This window comes from Carassius carassius, chromosome 9 (genome assembly GCF_963082965.1).
Source record: "Carassius carassius chromosome 9, fCarCar2.1, whole genome shotgun sequence".
Classification (NCBI taxonomy): Eukaryota; Metazoa; Chordata; class Actinopteri; order Cypriniformes; family Cyprinidae; genus Carassius; species Carassius carassius.
The window spans coordinates 22,395,615-22,417,938 of NC_081763.1; the positions used below are offsets into that span (position 1 = coordinate 22,395,615).

Below are 22,324 nucleotides of genomic sequence, written 5' to 3' on the forward strand. Positions count from 1 at the left end.
GCGACTTACAGTGCATTCAGGCTATCAATTTTTATCTATCATGTGTTCCCTGGGAATCGAACCCCCAACATTGCGTTTGATTGTGCAATGCTCTAACAATTGAGCTACAGGAACAATATGTAAAATTCTATGTAAAGCGCTTTGAGTGCCCAGAAAAGTGCTATATAATTGTAAGGAATTATTATTATTAATTATCATGGTGACTACTTGCTGCTTTCTAATTTGGTCTTGATGGACAGCCACACCTCTCTCCATCATTCTCAGTATCTCCTTTCTCTTATATTGTGATGTGCAAACAACCTACTCAATAGCATCTAAACATATACTAGATGAGTGTGCATGACATTGAGAGTACGTGCTATTTAGATCCCCCTCTCTGTTTCCCTCCTGCACAAACACTATTCATTTCCTTTCCTGTCTGATGAGGCATGACCCTACCATTAATTTCAATAGTCTGCTGCTTTTAAAGCAGTAGGTATTTGATCTGGGGTAAAGCCATTTCTCACATCAGACACATTCAGTGATGCCTTGATTAAAAAACTCATAGTGCAGACTGAGGTCATTGATTACACTAGTGTTATTGGAGTCATCTTTATTCAGAACACTGTGTTATTGATCACCTTGACAAAATGCATCTCTTCTTTTTTTAAGCATTGACAATTTTTTTTTCCTGCCATTCTGAGATTTTCATAGACTTGTCTTGGTAAAATGAGCGACATCTGAAAGAATCATGAGCATGCCTTATTCTAGAGTGAATTGTATGTAAATTACGGAAGAGAAATCTGTAGAGAAATGGCTGTTCAAGCTCTTCTCCCTTGATTTATCATAGCAAATGAGGAGCTCCTCAAATCATGCATATTGGTGCTTCAGTGCACATTAACACCTAATAGTACATCTCCTTTTGCACTGGTTTGATATGCCTAGTCATTATGTTTGACAGTAATACTCCCATTGTGCAAATGCTTCTATGCAGCATTACCAAACTTTTCCAAAATGTATTTCCATGTATTTTACTACACTATATAGCTTACTCTGCATAGCCAATTGACTGCAGTCTGCCATTTCTCTAAATTTCAGTTTGTGCCTGTACTATGCATACAGTATTCCACAGAGGCCGTCTGATGATAGTGGGAAAATAACACTAATGCCACGCAAGGTTTGGCAAGGTTGTATGTGTTTCTGCTTGTTTATTTTAAGAATGGCTTTGCTGTTTGTAATAATGCTTCCCTATAACAGGTTACAAACAGTAAACAAATCCCTTTCATATTGATTTCTGACAATGTTAGGAATCTGGGATAGATCAGATTGTCAGGCTATCCCCATGTCTGTTGTCTGTTTTAGTTTGTGCATGTCTATGCATGAGGCTGCAGTCTTCTTGTATGAATGTAACATAAGTGGGGTATCTGGTGTGAAGCGGACTATGCAAATATGATTTTGCGTCATTCAGCTATAAAACATTTTTATATTTGTACATTAAAGCATTGTTTGTTTGTTATGCCATTGGTTTTTAGGTCATTTTAAGTCCTACTATCTTTGTTTGGACAATTAATTTCTATAGTGTTATTGACAGCATCTTATAAAAACAATATCATATAAAATATCCAGTGATGAAAAGAGGTATTTTAAATTGCTTTGATAATATAGACTATAATTTGCATAATTCTTGTAGTTCATAACTGATTGTGACATCTTACAAATTTAAGACCTCTGTCTGTGTCTATCTATAATTCAGTGTTTCAGTAATACTTCATATGCAGTAATCTTGTTTGTTTGCGGGCAGTGACTATGAATGTGTGAACATGACTCTCAGTAAAAAGAGACTGACCTTGTCAAGCTGAGAAGTTTATATTCATCAGCACTCTCACATGCACAGGTATTTTGTATTAGAGTCAGGAGCTGTAAAGTGAGCAGAGTGTTCTGTAAGTCAATTGTGCATATTTATAATACAGCACAGTATTTATTTGTTGATTTATTGTATGAATGTATTTTTGTTTGAGGAAAGAACCTAAATGCTGGTAGACATGTAATACTGTGGCTGAATTTAGTATTTGTTTGGTTCTAGTAGAGGGTTTGTGTTTGGCCCTCAGGTATCTGGTGTCAAATTCAATCCATGGTTCTTTGCATGAAGGTTGGACACTCTCATTAGTGAGCTGCTGCATGGCTTCTTCTCGCTGTAGAACCCATTTTGATTTTTGGGAAAGTAGATCGCACAGTGGGGCTCCGGAAGTAAAAATCACATTTAAAATTTTCATGAAGCAATTTATTTTTAGTTTAAAGCTTTGAATACAGTCCTACCATGGGCTAACCAGTAGTATATACTTCAATAGAAGCAAACAGTAAATTATTTTTAAAATGTGTAAGTAAAAACTGCCTTCCAATTAATTTTTCAAAATGTAACTGATTAATTTTAATTAAGTACTTAAATCGAAACATTAACTTGTATTTTTGTATATTTTTTCTCTTTTTTTATACTTTTTTTTTTTGCTTTGTATTAATTGAAATGTTGTTAATATCTGTGCTTCTTGATATTTTGTAGTTGTTGTTGATTTGGTTCATATCATTATTAAATAATATTTTGAAATGCTGGTCTGTTTCAGTCATTGCTGTGGTGTGTATAGCACATAGTGTGACTTGTTGTTCACCACGTTTTTTAGATTTATCTGTAAGCTTTTTATTCTGGCCTTTGTGAGGCAACAAGCTGTGTTAAAGGAAAACTAAGTGCCATCAATTATAGTTATCATTATTTATCCGCTTAGAAAATCGCCACCATTTTAGTTTGTGTCACCATACTTACTCGTCTAACTACTCATGTAACCATCTGTAAATAGGGAAAACATGCAAGTGTTTGGTAGTTTCTAAGTTCATCCCTGTTTGGATCCTAGGAAATAAATGGTGCTAAGCTAAATGCTAGCATAGTGGCGCCGCGCGCTACAGTGATTGAGTGCATGCACTGAGATGGGAGAGATACTTATCAACTCGTCTAAGTTGAGGGAAGAACATAGTGGAATATGTAAAAAACGGTGGCGTTCTCCTTTACAGATTCTTCTGATTGCTGTGAAATTATGCTTATGTTCTTTTGTATTCAGTTGTATTTGTTAATATGGTAAAATAAGAGGTCATATCTAAGGGCTACTTTCATGCTGAGATCATATGGGCACTTGATAAAGAATCTGCCTGAAAGAAAGCAGAGTAAAATCAGTTGAAAAAATCATGCTTGCTGTGAAACTGAATGCCTCACAAACTGGGAAAATTAATGTTATAGGCTAAAGGATTCTTCTGTCCTTTTCATTGTACTTACCACAGTAATGAAAGGCACAATGTAGATGCAAATGTACTGAATTGTACTTACTGAAACTGAATCAAGCAGCAGTTAATAGATGCTCTGATGTCCAGGCAGCTTGAATACTCTCCGGAGGATATGAGATCCTAGGGAAAGTGCGATACTAACTGATAAGTAATAGCTGAAAGGCTCCAGATTGAAGTTATAGATTGTACTCATGATTTGAGAGTTATAAAGATAATATGAATCTTTATGTTGGAAATGAATTAAAATGTGTTTTATGCAAGGCTATGCACCAGTTCACAACTGGCATTACATCAGTGCCAATTTCTTTGTTTTATTTTGCTAGCTGGAATTACAATGAACTTTTATGCATTAATCATTTTAATTTTTTTTCTTCTCTACTCTAACAACCAGTTGCCTCAGAGGACGTTCAGGGAACTGCTAGACTGGTCCAAGACAATGATTTACAAGACAAAGTCAAGTCCCAGGTCTGACCCTTAAAGTCAGTTCCCAACGTTTCAGTCAAGACATGAATTTGAATTTAGCTCTCCAAGTACAGATGAATTATAAATCACATTTATTGTAATGTTATTAAGTCCTATTAAAAATACAGACAACTAGTATTGTAATATTGACAAATATATATATTTGTCAAATATATATATTTTTATATTTATATATTATATATTTTTATTATTATTATTATTATTATTATTATTATTATTATTATTATTATTATTATTATTATTATTATTATTATTATTATTTAACATTAGGGACCAACAACTTTTTGGTTACTAACATTGTTCAAAATATCTCCTTTTATGAAAAAAAAGGAAACTCATAAGATTTTTTTAATTAATGAATTTATTTTTTATTTGTAAGCATTTTAGGTATACATTATTATTTAATATTTTTTCAATGGAAGAATAAGTAGTTTAGTGAGTTGGTCACAAGCAGGGGCATAGGTAACAGTCAATGCTATTCGAAAACATTCTCTGTAATCTTCAGTAAATAACATTTCAGTCATGCTAGAATAAACTAAAATATCCAAAAATCATATTTAATACAGATGTGCGAGTTATACAAGTGTGCCAAACCTTTCTTTTCTAAAACAAAAAACAAAACAAATACTAAATATGTATGTTAAAGACAGAAAAAGAGGTGATATAAAATATAAGTGTGAGAGATAGGAAGTGTGGGACACCAGTGAGCTCTTTTGGCTTTTCTTCCTACACAAAAGCAAGCCTCATGCTCACACAGGACACCATTGTACTTTTTAACAAGCTCATAAAGAGGGATTATTATTATTATTTTTATTTTTTTTACCTTGTTCAAAGAAGCAAACAGTGAACGAAACATACAGGCAAATAAACAGAGTTTGAGAGAGAAGCAGAGAGAGAGAGAGAGAGAGAGAGAGTAAGAAAGAAAGAAAGTGAGAGAGAGAGAGCTGGCACAGGCTGAGCCAGGCACTGGCTGTGTGGACACGGAGGAGTGCAGAGAGAACAGAAACGACAGAGCAGGTGGAACAGTAAATGGATGGAGTAACCCAGGAGGAGGAGAGGAACGCTGACCGAACAGAACGCCAGAGCGCGAAAGGGAAGACAAGAGTGGCGTGGCAGCAACAGCGGAGCAATTAAACAGTGGAAAGGAAAGCAAAGGCTCACATGCCGAGCAGCTTCTGTCGCTCACTCGCACTCTCTCTCTCTCTCTCTCTTGAGCGACCGAAGAGGCAGAAGTGAAGCGTCCAGACAACGATAAAGGACAAGAGGAGGCACGCAAGAGGCAGGGGGAGGAGCAAACATGCATGGATGGACAGAGTAAAGAGGAGGGACATGGATGCAAATTGAAGAATTTGTTTTTCTGGGAATGGATATTTTTAGCAAAGGAAAACACATAGGAGAAGAAGATAAAGGATGCTGTTTCAGTCTAAAAGAAGGATGGACAAGGGAGGGAGAGAGAGAGAGTGAGATGTTGAATTCGGACCATGTCAGAACAGATTCCACATCAGCGGCATTCAGCCCTCCTGCAGGCAAGAGTCAGTGTGTGTGTGTATGTGTGTTTGCGTGTGAGAACTAGCACAAAGTACGACCTCTGTAACATTAGGATTTTGCCCATGTGCCCCTATAGTTGAGGACAGAGACACATAGAGATGGGAAGGCAAAAAGTCAGTACTGTATCACTGTCAAAGCTAGAGAAAAAAGAGAAAAAAGACAAGATGGGTGTGATTGTGGGGTTGTGGGCTCAGTTGTAGTTAGTCTTTGGGAAAAACCCTCTCTTCATGGACTGTGGAAAAGGGTTGCCCAAGACTATTTCACCAACAGGTCAGCCTGTCTGGAGACTCTCTCAAATCCATCATTCTTGTGACTCAGCTGGCTGTGCCTCTCACAATCCAGCTCTTTTTCATTATTCTCTATTACAATCTTTTCTTCTATCTATTTAATCTTATCTCTCATTAAGATCACTTCCCATGTAACTGCCTCATTCTTTCCAATTCACTCACCTGAACTTCAGGAGATTCTGGGAGAAGCTCAGAGGGAGATTTTAGGCTGTCCCCAAAGCCAGACTAAGTCTGGGCACCCTGACCAGGTGGACTGGGGTGGGAGTCAGTGAAAGAGAGAGAGCTAGGAAGAGAGAAAGTAACAAGGAAAATAGCATAGGGATTTTGCCTAAGAGGTTATAGAGAGTTGCCAGTGGGTATGAAGACACACACTAAATTTTGGGTACCTCAGAGAGCAGTGTGTTTGAGCATGAATGTGATTATGCAATCCTGAAATGAAGTTTGCATACATTTGACAGGATATTAAAGTGGAAGCCTAAGAAGAGTTGGGATTGTACACTTCAGTTAAACTTAGAGTTGTCCTGCAGGTGTTACAACAGTACGTTACTTGATTACTGGACTTTGAATGTTAGATTTGTATTCAGGAAGTCAGTGTTGTGGCTTTCTCTGTGCTCCTGGAGCCCCATGAGGGCCCCGGCTGTGGAGGCCTGGCTGGGAGATGAAGCCGTCCCCCCTGCTGCTCTAGCAGCTCTGTGGGCCCTCATGGCTCTGGAAGGCCGCTGTCTGCGCCCTGCCTCACCCACACCGGGCCAACGCAGGGCCCAACGTCGCCGCACACGACCCGGAGCACCACGAGACGATCTGTCCCACCTCACCGCAGACCTCCTAGCGCGGACTCACCTTCATGGATTGCGGCATGTTTGCACCCCGTCTAACTCTCTCAGCCGCCGGGCCTTTTGGATGCTAGCCTTCTGTACTTGTCTGGGTCTTCTGTTGTCCTGGTCCTCAAATCGGCTGCTTCACTGGCTGGACTTCCCCACTCACACAAGAGTCCACACAAAGTGGGCGAGAGAACTCGCTTTTCCCACGGTTACCATCTGCAACAATAACCCAATACGTTTGTATCACCTCACTAAGAGCGATCTGTACTTCGCGGGTCACTGGCTCGGACTGTTACTGGCCAACCGCACAGCCAGACCCCTGGTGCTGGACCTGCTTCAAGATGACAGTCAGGCATGGTTTAGCAAGCTGTCAGATTTCCGTCTTTTCCTGCCTCCACGGCGCTTTGAGGGCACCAGCTTGGAATTCATGGACCGACTGGGCCACCAGCTGGAGGATATGCTACTGGCCTGCAAGTACCGTGGAGAGCCCTGTGGAGCTCACAACTTCTCCACTGTGAGTCTGAACAAATGACCTCTAACACTCCTTCTGTCTCTTTCCCTATCACCTTTTCCTTCTGGTACTTTTAGAAATTTGCTGTGACTTACTCTTTAATGCAGCACATGTAAAGACTCGGCTCTGACCTCTCGTTAGCTCTCATCCTGTATTGGCCTCTCTGTCGTGCTTCAAATATTTCACAGCACATTTTGTACACCCATATCTGAACTTTCTGAACCCAATTCATTAAGACAATTTTGTTTTGTTTTGTATTTCTTAGGAAGCCCCATTTCTAATACCAGTGTTTACAAACAAATTAGGTGCAAGGCTGATTTTTAATGCAATTCTGATTGAGCATAATTTGCATTTGCATTGCTCATAAAGACCCTAAACCTATTTGCACAGAGATTTGGCAATGTATCACCGGTCAAGCCTTAAGAACACACTGATTTTTCCAAGAAATAATTATTTAATACTTATTTTGACCAGACGTGACACAATAAGATTTTAGCGACAAATACCCATGCCAAAGAGAAAATTCCAATGAATTCTCTCTTTTTGCACAGTTTCTTGCAGCTCTACAGCACACAACATACCCATTCACATGAATATTTATTTGTGCTTTTTAAAATTATTCTATTTTTTTTTAATAAGTGTTGCTATAGACATCTACACATTGCAGAACTGTGATCAGTCTCCGTTTCCTATTGTCAGTGAACATGTCTTCCTTCTCATTCTCATCCTGTTTCTTCACTGTTGCTGCTGCTGCTGTATTGCATAAGCTCACACAATCCCCTCTTTGCAGACATATTTCCCTGAGAAATGACAACCTCTGTAATAGACAAGTGTAAGTGGATGCTTTGAAAACAATGAATAAATCGATTAAATAAAAATTTAGAGTAATGTCAGAAATGCAGGAAGGTGTTGTTTTGATATGCAATTAAATAACTTAATGGAAATTAAAAAAATAAATTTTAAATGGTTAAAACATGCCTGATATTTGTATGTATTATTATTAGCAATTGAACAACAAAAGTGACAATTATTTTATTTTTAGTTTTTTTCCCCTGGGAATTACAACAGAAGGCAGGAGTGTATTTATAAGGTAGGAGTGAATTAAACACACTGCATCTGTAACAACATTGTAAATTTGGCTCAGAAGTTTATTGATTTATAAGAAGTTGTGGGAATTTTGCAGTCAGAATTGGAGTGACAGCTGTAGGATGCACTGTTATGTTGACATTGTAAATGAACTAGTGGGATGTTGTGGGACTGTGAGAAGGACGTTTTTTTTTTTTTTCGGATGTTATTCTGGGTTCTGTCCTCCCTCTCTCTCATTCTTCAGTCTCATTGTGTTGTTTGCCACTCTGTTGTTTCTCTAATTCTCTGGATGTGGGGAGAAGAGAAGCGCGGGCAGATGTTCTCTTTCAGGCTATGTTTCAGCAGAGCTTTTTTCTGCATGTGTGCGTATTTGTGCAAGACTACTTTGCAACTTTCTCATAATAATTCTTAATTAGGCTGGATGTCACTGGGGTGTTTTTCTCTGTGTTTTGGAATGGCACTCTAGTTTGCAGATCATTTTAATAACTCATCTCACAATAGCAAGAACATATGTGCCTTATATTGTGTATGCATCTTATTTTAGCCTTTAAACATATGTGAAACATGTTTATTTATCAGTCTTCTTATCCAGCAACATATCTGTGGGTTACTAGCTTAGATAGCAGTCACTGGAGGGTAAATATGCCCATTTTAAGAGTTTAGAAAGAAATCCCACGTGCAATGGCTAATTTTCTTCTTTCTCATTAGCTCAGCTTTCCTCTTCATTACATTAGTTAAACATTATCCACTCATTACAAAGTGTATTAGAGACCAAGTAAGACAATAGGAGAAGTTCCAGCAGGGAAAGCTGTAATTCCCTGTTCTGGGATCTTTCACATGGTTGCAGTCATACATTCCCAGATGTTACAGAAATGTATCCTCAGAACAAATTCTGGCTTACTCATAATAATTACATTAAAGTGAGATCTGTGCAATCATTCTCAGTAGGTTATGAATGGAATAGTTTAACACTTATTTCACACGCTGTACTACTATAATTTAACTTAATGAAGTTCTACTATTAAAGTTTTACCTAGTGGGACTACAAATGGCTTTTAAATGCAGCATGCTTAGTACACTTGCCAACCTTTGAGCTTGGTTAAATATATATTTATAATTTCAGCTGTTGTTGTTTTTGTTTTGTTTTTCTTGAAAAATCTGAGTTATGAAGACACCGATTTCCATCACTGCATCACCATGGTAACGCTGTTAGCCGGCCATGTCCATCACTTGATGGGAATGGATGAGATTCATTAGCTCCAACACTGCGTTGTTTAGTTTGGTCTGGCACTGTAATGATCCTTGAGGTTGAAGCTTTCCTTCAGAGGGTCCTCCGTCTGGAACAAGAGCAAGACGTGGCGCCGCGCCTCCCATCTGTGGTCTTTATTTTGAATCTTCTATGTAAGATTCACAGAGAATATCTTTAGGTTTTCAGTAATGCAGCCAATTTTTTTTTTTTTTTTGTCAGCTGTTTAGCTGAAACGTTTCATAAATTCAGTTTGCTGTAAGAGCTTTAGAGCTTTTTGGAACTTGCTTTGAAAGAATTACAGATCTTCAGTTATTTCTGGTGGGGCACGATCAGTCTGTTGCCAAGCATAATATTACATAATTTCTTATCAGTCAAAAATATTCACATCTATAGTCAAAAGGTGGTGCATGTTATCTCACATAAAATTTAAGTGTAACAATCTGTATGTATAAAATTTGAATTCTTGAAAAGTCTGAATATTGAAAGTCTTTCATTTTTACATCAATTCTGCGAAAAACTATTGAGATTTGGGAGTCCATGAAAGGATTAATAGAAAGCATAGCTGATGCATTTGAAGCTTTTTAACCCAGTTAACATGCACATGAATATTACGATATGAATATTAATATGTTAATATTTGGCCAGTCTGAAACTTTTTTTTTTCTTTTAAACATTTGAAGAAATTTGCATAAATCAATATATAGATGGGTGACAGCACTGGAACAGCCTCATATTCAAAAATGTTACTGGCATGCATTAACACTAAAATGTTAGTGTAATTAATGGCAAGAGCAACATTTTCATTTATCTATATACACGTTTGCTCATGACCATGACCAGATTTAGACTAATGACCATTAATTGTTCATTGTCCCAAATCATTAAAGTAAATTTGATTTTTGTATTTTTTATTTTATAACCCCAGGACTAATGGCATCCATGCTCTTCTCCTTTTTTATTTTTTTATTTTTTTTTGTAACAAAGTAGATCTGCTCACATTCTGCTTCTGTCCAGCGAGAGATCATAATTCATAACAGATTCAACTTGAATGGCTCTCATCTGATTTGAGACTCTATGTTCTCTCCCTCTCAAATCTCATCTTCCTCTCTTCTCACCTCTTAAACCATTTTGTTTCAGTACTTTCTACTCTCGCACTCTCTTCTCCCTCAGTTCCTCTTCAACTCTTCCTTCTATTCCCACTCTACCCACTCCAGCTCTTCTCAGTCCTGCACTACTGCTCAATCTTTCTCCTGTTTTCTCCTTGTTTTTTTGATCTGGGTTTTCAAAGGTGACCCTTTCTATTTGTAATAGTCATTGTTAGGACGAACATTTTTTATATAAATTCCATTAAAGTAAAAACATTTTTTTTTTATAAAAATGTATAGAAAAACTGTAATACTACAGATCTCTGAAATGAAAAATTACAAAACCTCTGTACAAAACAAAGAAATATCAATACTATTTTTATTTTACAGATGTTCACTTTTATTCTATTCTCACTCGTTTTTTTTTTTTACAATAAAAACAATGAATTACAAACGGAAACCTAGTCGGTTACCACGAATCACTGAGTTCAATATGTATACATAAATGAAAATGTATCACTTTTATTTATTTTTTTTTAAATAAAGGGTATGCAGGAATACAGCCAATTGAAACAAAAAGATAAAAGCAACAACTGCAACTAAAATATTTCAACTGCAGCTATTAATTATATTCAGCGATGTACAGTAATAGTATGTATACTCTACCCAGCTTATATAACTGCAAGTCTTATCCCAAGGCTAAATTGATTTTTAATGTTCCCCTGATGAACAGTTTCTGTGAAGTTGCATTCAAACTCATATCCAATATTTTTAGGCAACTTTAGATCCTTCTGCTTCCAGTAGTTTTGGATGATGTATCTTTTGATATCCTGTGGCTCTATCAAGCAGTGGTCTGGAGTCCGGTGGGTTGAGATAGTCTGTTCATTGAGTTCAATGACAGCTGAATTAAGCTCAACTACTGTATGCTATCTCATGGCCTCTCAATACTCCCAGACCCTGCAGAGATTTTAACTTGAAATGTTTTTGACACTTTGACAAAATAACATTAGTGAAGTTTTAGTGTTTTTCCACAGTACTGCTATCATTCTCACAGTGTGCCAAAAGGGTTTGCACAATATTTTCTATCATTAATGGCTTATGCCTCCAATGTACTCACTTACTTGCTGCCAGGTGAGGCAATATATTACTGTGTGTGAGTGCTAGCTTTGGCTCTCCTGGCTCTTATTGAGACAGCTGTGTGTGTATGCTGGTCGATAAGAGTTGAATTCAAATAGCTTCACGTAGATTCTTGCCATGAAAATAAGCCATGTTCCATATCGGTAAGCAAACGCTGCTGCCATTATTTTAGAAACTTACAAATGGCCCATCACTCAGTGTGGCTTAATCTACAACAGCGTCCATTAATTATGTTGTGTTTGTCCACTGTTTCACATGCATTTTATTTGTATGGGTTGAGCAATATTCAGAATTGAACAATTATAACCCTTTAAGTTCACAAGATGGAATTGGAATGAACTGACAGTAGAAAGTGGATTTTCCCTTGACATGTTCCTTTTTAATGGTAATAATTGTACTTATTTGGATTTGATTTTTAGTTAATTACAATTCGATCTTTAGATTCAAGTTTTAATCCATCTTTGTTACTTAAGTTCAAATTCAATTAAGATTCATCAATTGAATTGTAAGCTACAGTTTATTCTCATTTCGGTTCTAAATGGTGCACAACATTTTGTGTCTAAATGTTTGGGGGCAGTTATTAGGGCTGTATGTATCTGTATTAATACGTTAATTGCATTTAATAACAGGAAGAATTATATATATTTATATATATATACTGTATATATAAATTTCTATATATACACACACACACACACACACAAAAACACATTTTTTTTTATTTAATGTATAATTTGTTTATAATGTATATGTAATGTATGTAATGTAGAATTATATGTTGCTGTTATTAATTGCACTTAATTATTAAATCATGTAATTTAATAATTAAAATCAATAATATAAACTATTCATAAATATGTTGACATCTTAAACCAGTTTTTGTTTACTCAGTGTTTTGATCTGCAACAATTAATAAATATAATAATTTTTAAAAATCTTATAATTTAAGAATTAAAATTAATAATAATAAACTATATCAAAACTATGCTAACATCCTTAACCACATTAAGTCTACTATTGTTTTATATACCAAAGTATTGCAATGTGTTTGAATTATAATTTACATTCAATGGAATTTTTCAGCAAATACAATATCAGATACATGATACTTTAATTTCTTTAAAATGTAAGAGATCAGCATATCTAATTATCTGAGGTAAATGTGGATAATTGTGTTGGGAGTGCAGTATTGATTCGTATACTGAATGGATGTGGAAGGTCTGGATGTTTTCAGCAGTCACCCATGCAGTGTCTGAACTCATCGAACTCTTCTTCAGATATAAAGACACAAAGAAATACACACTCACAAGCCTATGAACAAACGTGCGTATGTAGATTTAGAACAGCCCAGTGTTCACAGCAAGACTATCGCACAAAACATCAGTGCATTAATGAGAGGAAGAGACAGAGTTGCTTTGGGTCTTTATGGAAATGTCGTACATTGCCATCTTGATGAACGTAAGCTGTGACAAGTCCTATAGAGCTGAGAAGCCTTTGAACACCAAAAGGGAGAAGCAAAGGAGAGGGAGGACCGATGACGGAGAAACTGTGCCACAATGACTGTCAGACACACATGAAAAGAAAACTGGAGCTTTGTGAGGTTACAGGATGCAGAGATTAACTGCTTGTGTTCTTACTGTGTTTGTGGAAATGTGGACATGTGGACATATTAAATTAGAGAGGATCTGACCAATGTCATGATGTGTAGGGCATTGTGTACATGTGTTTGTTCATGTATGTGAAACTATGGTTCAAGAATAGACGCCAAACAGAATTAATTAACCTAACAATATCTGAATCTATCATAGTATAAAACAAGGCGTCAAGGTTTGCTGATTAGCATGGTCAAGTTAGTCTCTGCTGCCACCATTATGGGTACAACAAGCACATTTTTCTAATGGTGGCTATTAAAAAAACGAGGCATGCATTCTGATGAAGGATTTACCATTCAAACTAAATTTCTGGGTTATTAAGATTATTATTATTATTATTATTATTATTCAGTACTATTTTTTTATTTCATTTTTTAGTAAGAATTTATTTTACTTCTGTTTATGAAGGATGCAAAAAATTGATCAAAAGTTCAATGTAGACAGCTGAGAAAGTTAAGAAAAATATATATTTCAAATGAATGTTTTCAACCTAAATTTGAATTTTGAAAATTACATTTTAAAATAAAAAAAAGAGTGATTTAAAAATGTAAAAATATTTCAGAATATTACTGTTTTTACTGTATTTTGAATCAAATAAATGCAACTTTGCTGAGCTTAAGATACTTTTTTCAAAAACATAAATGTTACTGTAGTGTAGTATCAAATGGAGTGTATATATTGCTAATATTTAACTATATAGTGTGCCCATCTCATTGTATTTTTCTCCCTAAAAGTGTGAAATAGACATCATGCATACACACCTATCGACCACTAACTGAGGTCATATGATTTCCCAACGTGTTCACTTTGTGTTGTTTTTGAAACTTTAGAGATCTCTTGCACTTGCATAATATGCTGACATATTATTTATATATAAAAATAAAAAGAAAGTCATATGAATCTGGGATGGCATCAGGGTGAGTAAATGAGTTTTTCGTTTTTGGGTTAAAGGGTTAATGCAAATGTGGACACTTGGGCACTGAAAAGCCCTACCATTTCTGCCATATAGTGTGAATTTAAACATCTTTAATTTAACAGACCCAGATTTCTGATCTCAAATTGCCCTTACACATGCTGTAAATTAGCATGGCCTGCGGATCCTCTCTGTATCTGCAAATAGACTTAAAAGGCAAGCAAAAATGCCAGTCAATGTATTGCTGTTAAGTCTTCTCAAGGGCATATTTAAATATTAAATATTTTTCATTATGCTTACAGATTCCCATGCTTGCCTCTTGGTCTGTTGTCATGTGTGTGCGTGTGCCACCATGGCCGTTCTTGTTTGAGTTATTAATGTGGACTTGATATTGATTCCTTTTTTTCTTTTTCATCATGAGTCATTTATCTACCATTACACTTGAGTGCAGTAGTGGCCTTTGTCAATAATTAATATCACTCCACTCACAGTGTGAGCTCCTGATGTTTTTAGAGGGACTGCCTCAACAAAATAAAGTGAACCTCGCCCTTAAATCTAAAACAAACCTGACCTGTGATAAGATGAAATCCGTTCTTTGCAGATATTTAATTGTTTGTTCTCTGTGGAGGTCCTCCCTCACTGTGCTGACTGCAGGTTTATTGTACATTTTACTCAAAGGTCCTATTTTCTGTGGCATACTGAGTAAAATCTTTGAGTTTAAAATAAATGAGTTTATTACCTTTAGCAAATACCTCTTGCAGAGTGCGATTGCTATGTTTTGTGGAAATTGACGATGATATTTTAAAACTTCTGTGTAATAAACTGCCAGGCTTCTGTTCTCTTTTTTTTTTTTTTTTTTTTTTTACTGACCTTCTGTGGTGTTCCATACTTTAGGGTTGTAAACTATGGATCCGAAGCAGAGCAAACAGAGCAGGGACTCACCACAGCAAGTGGGTATGGGGTCTGGGGTCTGTTGGATCTACGACAATCTTATTAACACATGGCTCAGATCTAATTTACGCTCTGTAAACCCACAGTTAGAGTAGGGCTTACTGTTTCGCAATCTATAAAGCCACAATCTCTAAACACAAAATAGGCAATTGCAGGCAATACCAGATCTCTTATGAGAGTGTTTTACTGTTGGGAAGGAGGGGTCCTGCTGTATGCATTTTATTATTTTCCATTTTGTGTCTGAGCAGTGTTCTTCTACCATACTAAATGATAATAGCTGGTCTTGCTTCACTAGCATTTGGTGCATAAGGTAGCGATAATCAACTTGTTGATAGAGAATGTTTAGCGTTTGAGATGGAAAAGCTAAATAGAATGTTTGGGCCAATGAATACCATTAGCATTGGTGGCATGTTTGTTCACCTTAAGAACCGAGCAGAAGTCTTAATTTGTTTCATTAGAAAGTCGAATAGTACAGTTGGAGGAGGCATTCCAGCCATTGCTATGAGCCAGCAGCTTATATTAATACGTAAATTAAGAACCCATGATTACTATGGGTGTGCAGCAATTATCTGTATATGTATCAGTGTATGTTGCATTGACAAAATTATCTATATTTGAACAGAATCGCATATGGGTGGGGCTTAAAATGGAAGTGCATTCAACTAATAGAAAAGCCTATTTTTAGATATAACTTTCCTTATAGCAAAAACGTATTGCACAATTATTTAAAGTAAAGCAAGAAAAAGTCTGCATATTAGTATAATTTCTAAAGGATAGCACTGAGTAAAAATAAATGACATTTTAAAATCTTTTAAAATAGCAAAACATTTATTATTATATTTAAATGGTAAAAATATTGAATTACTGTTAATATAATATTTTACTGCATTTTTATAAAATACAGCTTTGGTGAGCATACGAGACTCCTTTCAATATAGGCTGCTTTTGGATTAGATTATTATATTTAATATATATTCAATGGGAAATATAACTGTAATTATAAATATAATGCAATGCATTAAAAATGTAACAGATTTACTTCCTGGGGGGGGGGGGGGGGGAGTAATGGTTCTACAATGGTGTTTCATGTATTCAGAGTTGTTCACAGTGTCAAAGAGATGGATTCTCATGTTAAACATGGCCAAAGTTGTAAGTAAGTATTTTGGAAGAATGAAAGAGAATTTTTGTGCTGAAAATCTTATTTCTGGGTTGGTACAAGTTTCGGCTGTTTTTTTTTTTTTTTTTTTTTTTTGATCGTGGATTTAATGATGTAGACGATGGTGGAACTCCTTATATGAGCATTTCTCTCCGCGCACACGATGACCAGAGAAGAGCGTGACCGCGCACATCAACGCGCTTCATCTGGAAATCGCCAGAAGCGCTGCATAGGATTTGTTCGAGAATGTCTCCAAATAAGTGTGTTTTTGAATGTGAGGGACAGTTTACCGTATTCAGCTTTCCATAGAACCCAGCATTACACGAACAGTGGATGCAGTTAGTTTTTCCGGGGCAGCAATGGAGTGTATCAAGTGTATTTGTGTGTAATCGTCATTTCAATGACAAATGTTTTCTAAACAAGGCCCAGGTCGATGCTGGATTTGCACATCGTTTGCTATTAAAAAATGGAGTGGTCCCAGTGATAAAAAACCCCCATTCATGTAAGTACAACTGCATCAGATTTCTGTCTTTTGTTGGAAATCAGCACATAAGAATATATGTTAATGGAAACAGCACGAAACATCAGTATTTTAGCTCCGCCCACCGTACGCTTTCAGGAGCTCTGCTTTTTCCGGAGAGAATCGAAAAACTTTATTTTTCTTTTAGAAATATGATAAAACTAAGTTTTTGGAGATATGAAGGATGCAGTACTACTCTATAGGTACTCAAGATTAACATGAGATTGGGTGTATGTTATGTACCCTTAAAAGGCACAACAGTCTGTTTTTTCCCCTTTACAGATGACTGTGTTTATTATGCTATAGAAATAAATGCCTCTTATTGGTCAAATCAGTGTTTATCACATTTGAATACCACATTGCATTGTTTTTGTCATACATGCTGAACACCCTTATTATAGCGTTAGCATCTAATTACAGTGAGCAGACGGAGCCCTTACAGCTCCTTTGCTATTCCACTTCCCGCATTACTAGAACTGAGGTGGACATAATCCAGCCCTCCTTATCACCCCCCTGCTTTAAGCTGTGAGTCGCTCCACAGCCGGGCCACTCTCACTGCCCTAGCACAGCCTGCCAAAGCCATCAGATTCTGGCCAGGGAGCCAACCTCAATGGACTTACTCTTCCAAATGGAGCCATTCATCCATCTGCTCAGCCCTATTTCTGACTTCAATCTCAGTTGATCAAAACTGCGCAATGTCCGAGTCTTTCTGTCTCTAAGCAGCTGTAGATGCTGTAAAGGAAGATTGAGGCTTTGGGGGAAGTACAGGAAGCAAAGGCTGTGAAAAGCTGGGTTATATGTAATGTCAGGAATCAAGACACAACATGTTTCTTTCTCTCTCTGGAAAACCTGTCAGAGATAAAAACATCTAGCATGACAATAAATTCTGAAATATTTCTCTTCATGAATGCTGATGTTCTAAGACCGCAAGCTGGTGGACTGGAGGCACTGAATGCTGAAATCACTCAAGGCCATTTACCACAACTAGCAAAAAGCTTCTCTTTTATTCATGTGTTTATTGGCTTTTCCCGAGGAGAGGAGCTCATGGAGCCTCACAAATAGAAACACTGAATATTGTGGTTTTGATTATACAGATGGAGAGAGATTTTATTTCAGAAACCGAGGCTGTTAATCCCAGACGTCCAATTGAAATGATGTCTTGGAGAATATTTTCAGCTTGTCAAGTAAAGCGTGAGAAAGGATCTGGTTAGAGCAGTCATCTAGAGCTACAGGTTATTGTATTCTTGGCATTACACACAGAGTGCTGTCAGAACCAGATAACAGCAGGCCCAAACGATAAAGTCATATGTTATTTATGTCTGTGTATGACAGCTGACCTGCATTCAGAGCCTTTGGACTGTGAGAGTAACTTCAAATTTTTAAGTCACCGCACACATATCTAGATGGAATATACATCATGGAAACCTATAATTGACACCTTTTAGGATGTTTTGTGTGTGTGTGTGTGTGTGTGTGTGTGTGAGAGAGAGAGTGAGAAAGAGAGAGAGAGAGAGAGAGAGAGAATGCATTAAGGTTAATTTTAGTGGTGTCCAACAATATTTTTGACTTAAAATCTACATGTAAATGTTATTTAACTTCATTTTTTAAGTCTTTAGACATGAACCCCTTAGCCTTTCATTATATTGTCAAAAATCACTGAAACATTTGCTTTTACTTTGCCTTTAAGTGTTTTATAGAGATATGACACTATACTTTTATTCCCCATAAAATCCAGTCTTTGTGTAGAGTAAGAACATTTTTTGTCTGTTTAGTTAAATATGTATAGGTGTCACTTACATGGATAAAGATATAAAGTAGCGAAGTGTTTGTGAAGTGGGATTCTCTAAGCTGACATACAAACAAAGTGAGCTTTAATACACTAACGGAGCTCAAACAGTGGAGCATATGTTGTGCTCCATCATCTGTTTCTCTTAAAAGCTGTATTACCCCCCCCCCCCCCAATCCAGTTTCACTTTATTTTTTCAGTATAGAAGTCCAACACACAGTTGCTTAATGTAGTGTAAAAACACAAAACTAATTAAATATAAATAAAAAGCTAGAATATGATAACAAATTGTATGGTATGGTATTATGCTTTCTACAATGTGTGCTCTTTTAAGGTGTCTGGTGTTGTGTTTTGGGTGAGTTTAGTACAGCTGTACACTTTTAAGATGTATGATGGTTGTGCAGTTGGCTGTGCAGCTCTCGATCAGTATGAGTGTGTGTGTGTTTGTGTGTGCACGTATAAGGCTCTTTACAGTGAATCACCATTTTATTGATTTCACTTAAGACAAACACACACGTGAAGAACACTTCAGATCCATTTCCCAGCCACATGACTCTGACCTTGAACTTTGCATCTGCTCTTGATCTCTGCTTGAGCTCCCACAGATTTTCCTCCTCCGCAATTCTGTTCTCTTCTCTGATCCTCCATCATATTACCCATTCATCTCTCTCTTTCTCTGGCATTGAGTGGTGCAGTATGTGGATGGAGAGAGAACTGCTGATAACTGCTTTGACTGTAAATGTCCACATAAACCTGTTCCTGTCAAGAATATATGTATTCAGGACTCTAGACCCATGTCCACAAAATTTCATAATTTAATATTCCCAAATCCATTTAGATTTTATGTAGCTTTGAGTTTGTGAAAAGTTTGCAGTTCCCTGTTCTTCTGCTCTTCTTCAGTGTAAACCAGGGTTGGGTAAAATTCTGAAAGTTCTTAAAAGTTTCCCGTTTGAAAAATCATTTTTTATTTACTTGTACTTCTGCATCCTGTTTGCTACCTCAATTCAAATTCATACATTTAAGTGGATAAAAAAAGATTATCTATATATCAGAATTCAAAATTTATAAAAAGTTAGTATGCATTGATTCATGGCCTAACTGTGTTGTTGCATTCCTAATCTATATATATATATATATATATATATGAAAGTAATCCCCCCCCCCAATTCTTTTTTAGACAACAATAGTTGCATAAAAGTAGTCAATTTCCCAGCCACATTATTCTGACCTTGAACTTTGCATCTGCTCTTCATATAACTTATGGGCTTTATATATCTAATGCACCATAATTTGGAGTTGTTCTGACCTAGTTATATGCTCTAAATCCAAATTTTTAAGCCTTTTCTTTATTCAAACATATACTAAATAATTAAGACATCAGTAATAAGTTAAGGATAAAATGCATTTGTAATAACTGGGCAATTACATGAAAGATTATAACTAAATTCATTGCATCTTGCAACTTGGAATGATAGAGCACGTCACATATAGCCTTTCGAAGCCATACAGTAACTTGTGTTACAGACTTAACTTTAAGTCATTAATCACTTGTTCCAAAGGCAGAGCAGATGTTAAAAGGCTGTCGTCCATGGCACTGAATATCTACAGCTGTCTACTCATGCATATATGCGTTGTCCGTGGTGCTGAAGATCTGCTTGTGTGTACTCATGTACTGTACATATACACTGTCTGTGGTGCTGTAAGTCTGCCAATGTCCTTCTGAATGCTTGCTTGCCATTACAATACACTTGCTTTTTGATTGCCTTCTTACAACAGCTCTCTATCTGCAATTATCATTCTTTTTTTAATACAGTAATACCACAGATTGAAGCTCAGTCTGTACACTTCACATGCTATAAGTGCTGATAGATGCTCTTTGGGGAAAGAAAATGTCCTCCAGCGTTTAACTATATGGCTAATAGTGGTCCATTTTCAGCTTTCTGAGAAAGGCACTTTTCACTGTTTGAAACAGTGGCATTTTGCTAAGCCCATTAGCAGGGCTGAGCTCTCACAAGGGGGTTCAGAACACTGTCGTGTCTGTGCTTCTTCATTGAGCTGTTTTTTTCCCCTTCCGATAGTGGTATTGTACTGCACAGGGAAAAGTGTGGTCTCTGTGTGACAAAGAAATAGCAGCACACTCTTGTAACAGCTTTGTGTGAGATGGTGAAATCATATGATCTTGTATGAATTTATTTCTTATCAGTCATGGTTAGGTTTAGGGGTTGTGTCTGACATTTATGATTAAATTTAGTTTAGATTGTTAGATTGTTTAGATTGTATGTTTTCTCATGATTTCACCATTTACATAAAATGATGCTGACTTTTCATGTGACCAAATTGGATATTAGCCAAGGAAGCTCACAAAAACACCTAACAAAAAAAAATCTTTATTTATTTATTATGTATTTATTTATTTATTCCAACATCATCTTTATAGGTTAAATCAAATTGTTTTAGTGATGCGTGCTGATACTTGTCGTGCTGTGTAATCCACCATTTAAACACATCATGTGATAAATTTGCAAACTGTCACATCCACTGATGTTGATCCAGTGGTCTTGTGGGATTAGCATTGATTAACATTACAATCACTTGAGTGAGAAGTGAAAAATTATTTTCTTTCCTATGATGTCAGTTGAAATACACAATAAAGGGCAGTGTGTGTTTTTAGCTGTGGTGTTCTGAATATATCCGCTATCCTTCAAAGTTAATGAGGCGTGTCCTGTGAATGGTAGTTACTTATTCCAATCACAATCCTGGTTGATTTAAACCCATAACCTCACTTCCCTCAGTGGAATGTGACATGCATTTCTATAAATATATTAGTCTCCTGCACAACACCATGTACATTTTGAGGCATTCTGTGTTGTTCTTATATAAGAACATTTAGAGGATATTGAGTTGCTAGAGAACACTTAAAATAATTGTTCACCCAAAAAATTTACTCACCCTCAAGCCATCTAAGATGTAGATGAATTTGTTTCTTCATTGTAACAGACTCTGAGAAATAGCATTACATCACTTGCTTTCCAATGGGTCCAGTGAGTCCAAACTAATAACGCTTCCTCCAATGAAAAAGTTCATTCCCTGTTCTTCGTTCCACCAATATATGATGGTCTAAAGTTAAAAAGATCTTAATGGAAGATTTGTTGACAAACACGTAGCTTTTCACAAAATGTTAATTTATAGACTGGAGTCATGTGGATTACTTGTGGATTATTGTAATCTCATTCTGACGGCACCCATTCATTTGTGGAGGATCAGCTGGTGAGCAAGTTTTCATTTATGGGTGAACTATTGCTTTAAAAACACATCACACTTTCACACATCACAGTTAGCCTTAAACACATGAAAAGATCATGCCAACAAACCTCCAAAGATGTTCTTTTCTTTACTAAATAGTTGAGAAAAATGCAGACCGCACACACACAGAGACAGGCATTACAAAAAACTAAAATATAACAATACTTGACAGTGGTACCTTCCATGATCTTGTGGCTTCAGATTTTTTCTTTAAAAGCCAGTGAGAAAACAGCAACACCAATGTCCACCCACGTACAGACAGAGAAGGGTAGAAAAAAAGATATTTCTCTTTACACCATCAAAAAAAATTAAAGAAAAAAATATAAGTAATAAGTAATAAACTTCCTCGCTGCTTTTATTAGCTTATATTTGATTTGTATGCACCAATTTGTCTGTCGGCAAGCATTAGTGGCTTTTGATGAGGGATTTTGTTATTGGATAAGAGTAACATGAGATTGAAATTAGATCCTTTGACTTATTACCTTTGCTGCACAAACATGTGAAACATACACACACAAATATAGAGCTCA

General features: G+C 36.4%; 1 protein-coding gene across 3 annotated transcripts in view; it reads left to right on the forward strand.

Moving 5' to 3' along the window:
* The window catches only part of LOC132149314 (acid-sensing ion channel 2-like), a 405,895-nt gene that overhangs the window by 236,878 nt on the left and 146,693 nt on the right, over positions 1 to 22,324 (forward strand). For 2 of the 3 annotated variants that reach the window (XM_059558459.1, XM_059558460.1), the window contains exon 1: positions 5,780 to 6,959. The exons of the other annotated variant lie outside the window; for it this stretch is intronic. In XM_059558459.1, the coding sequence (XP_059414442.1) occupies positions 6,249 to 6,959 (711 nt within the window). In that variant the 5' untranslated portion in view covers positions 5,780 to 6,248. Of the gene's footprint in view, positions 1 to 5,779; positions 6,960 to 22,324 lie in introns of those variants that run through there. 3 annotated transcript variants of the gene reach the window in all.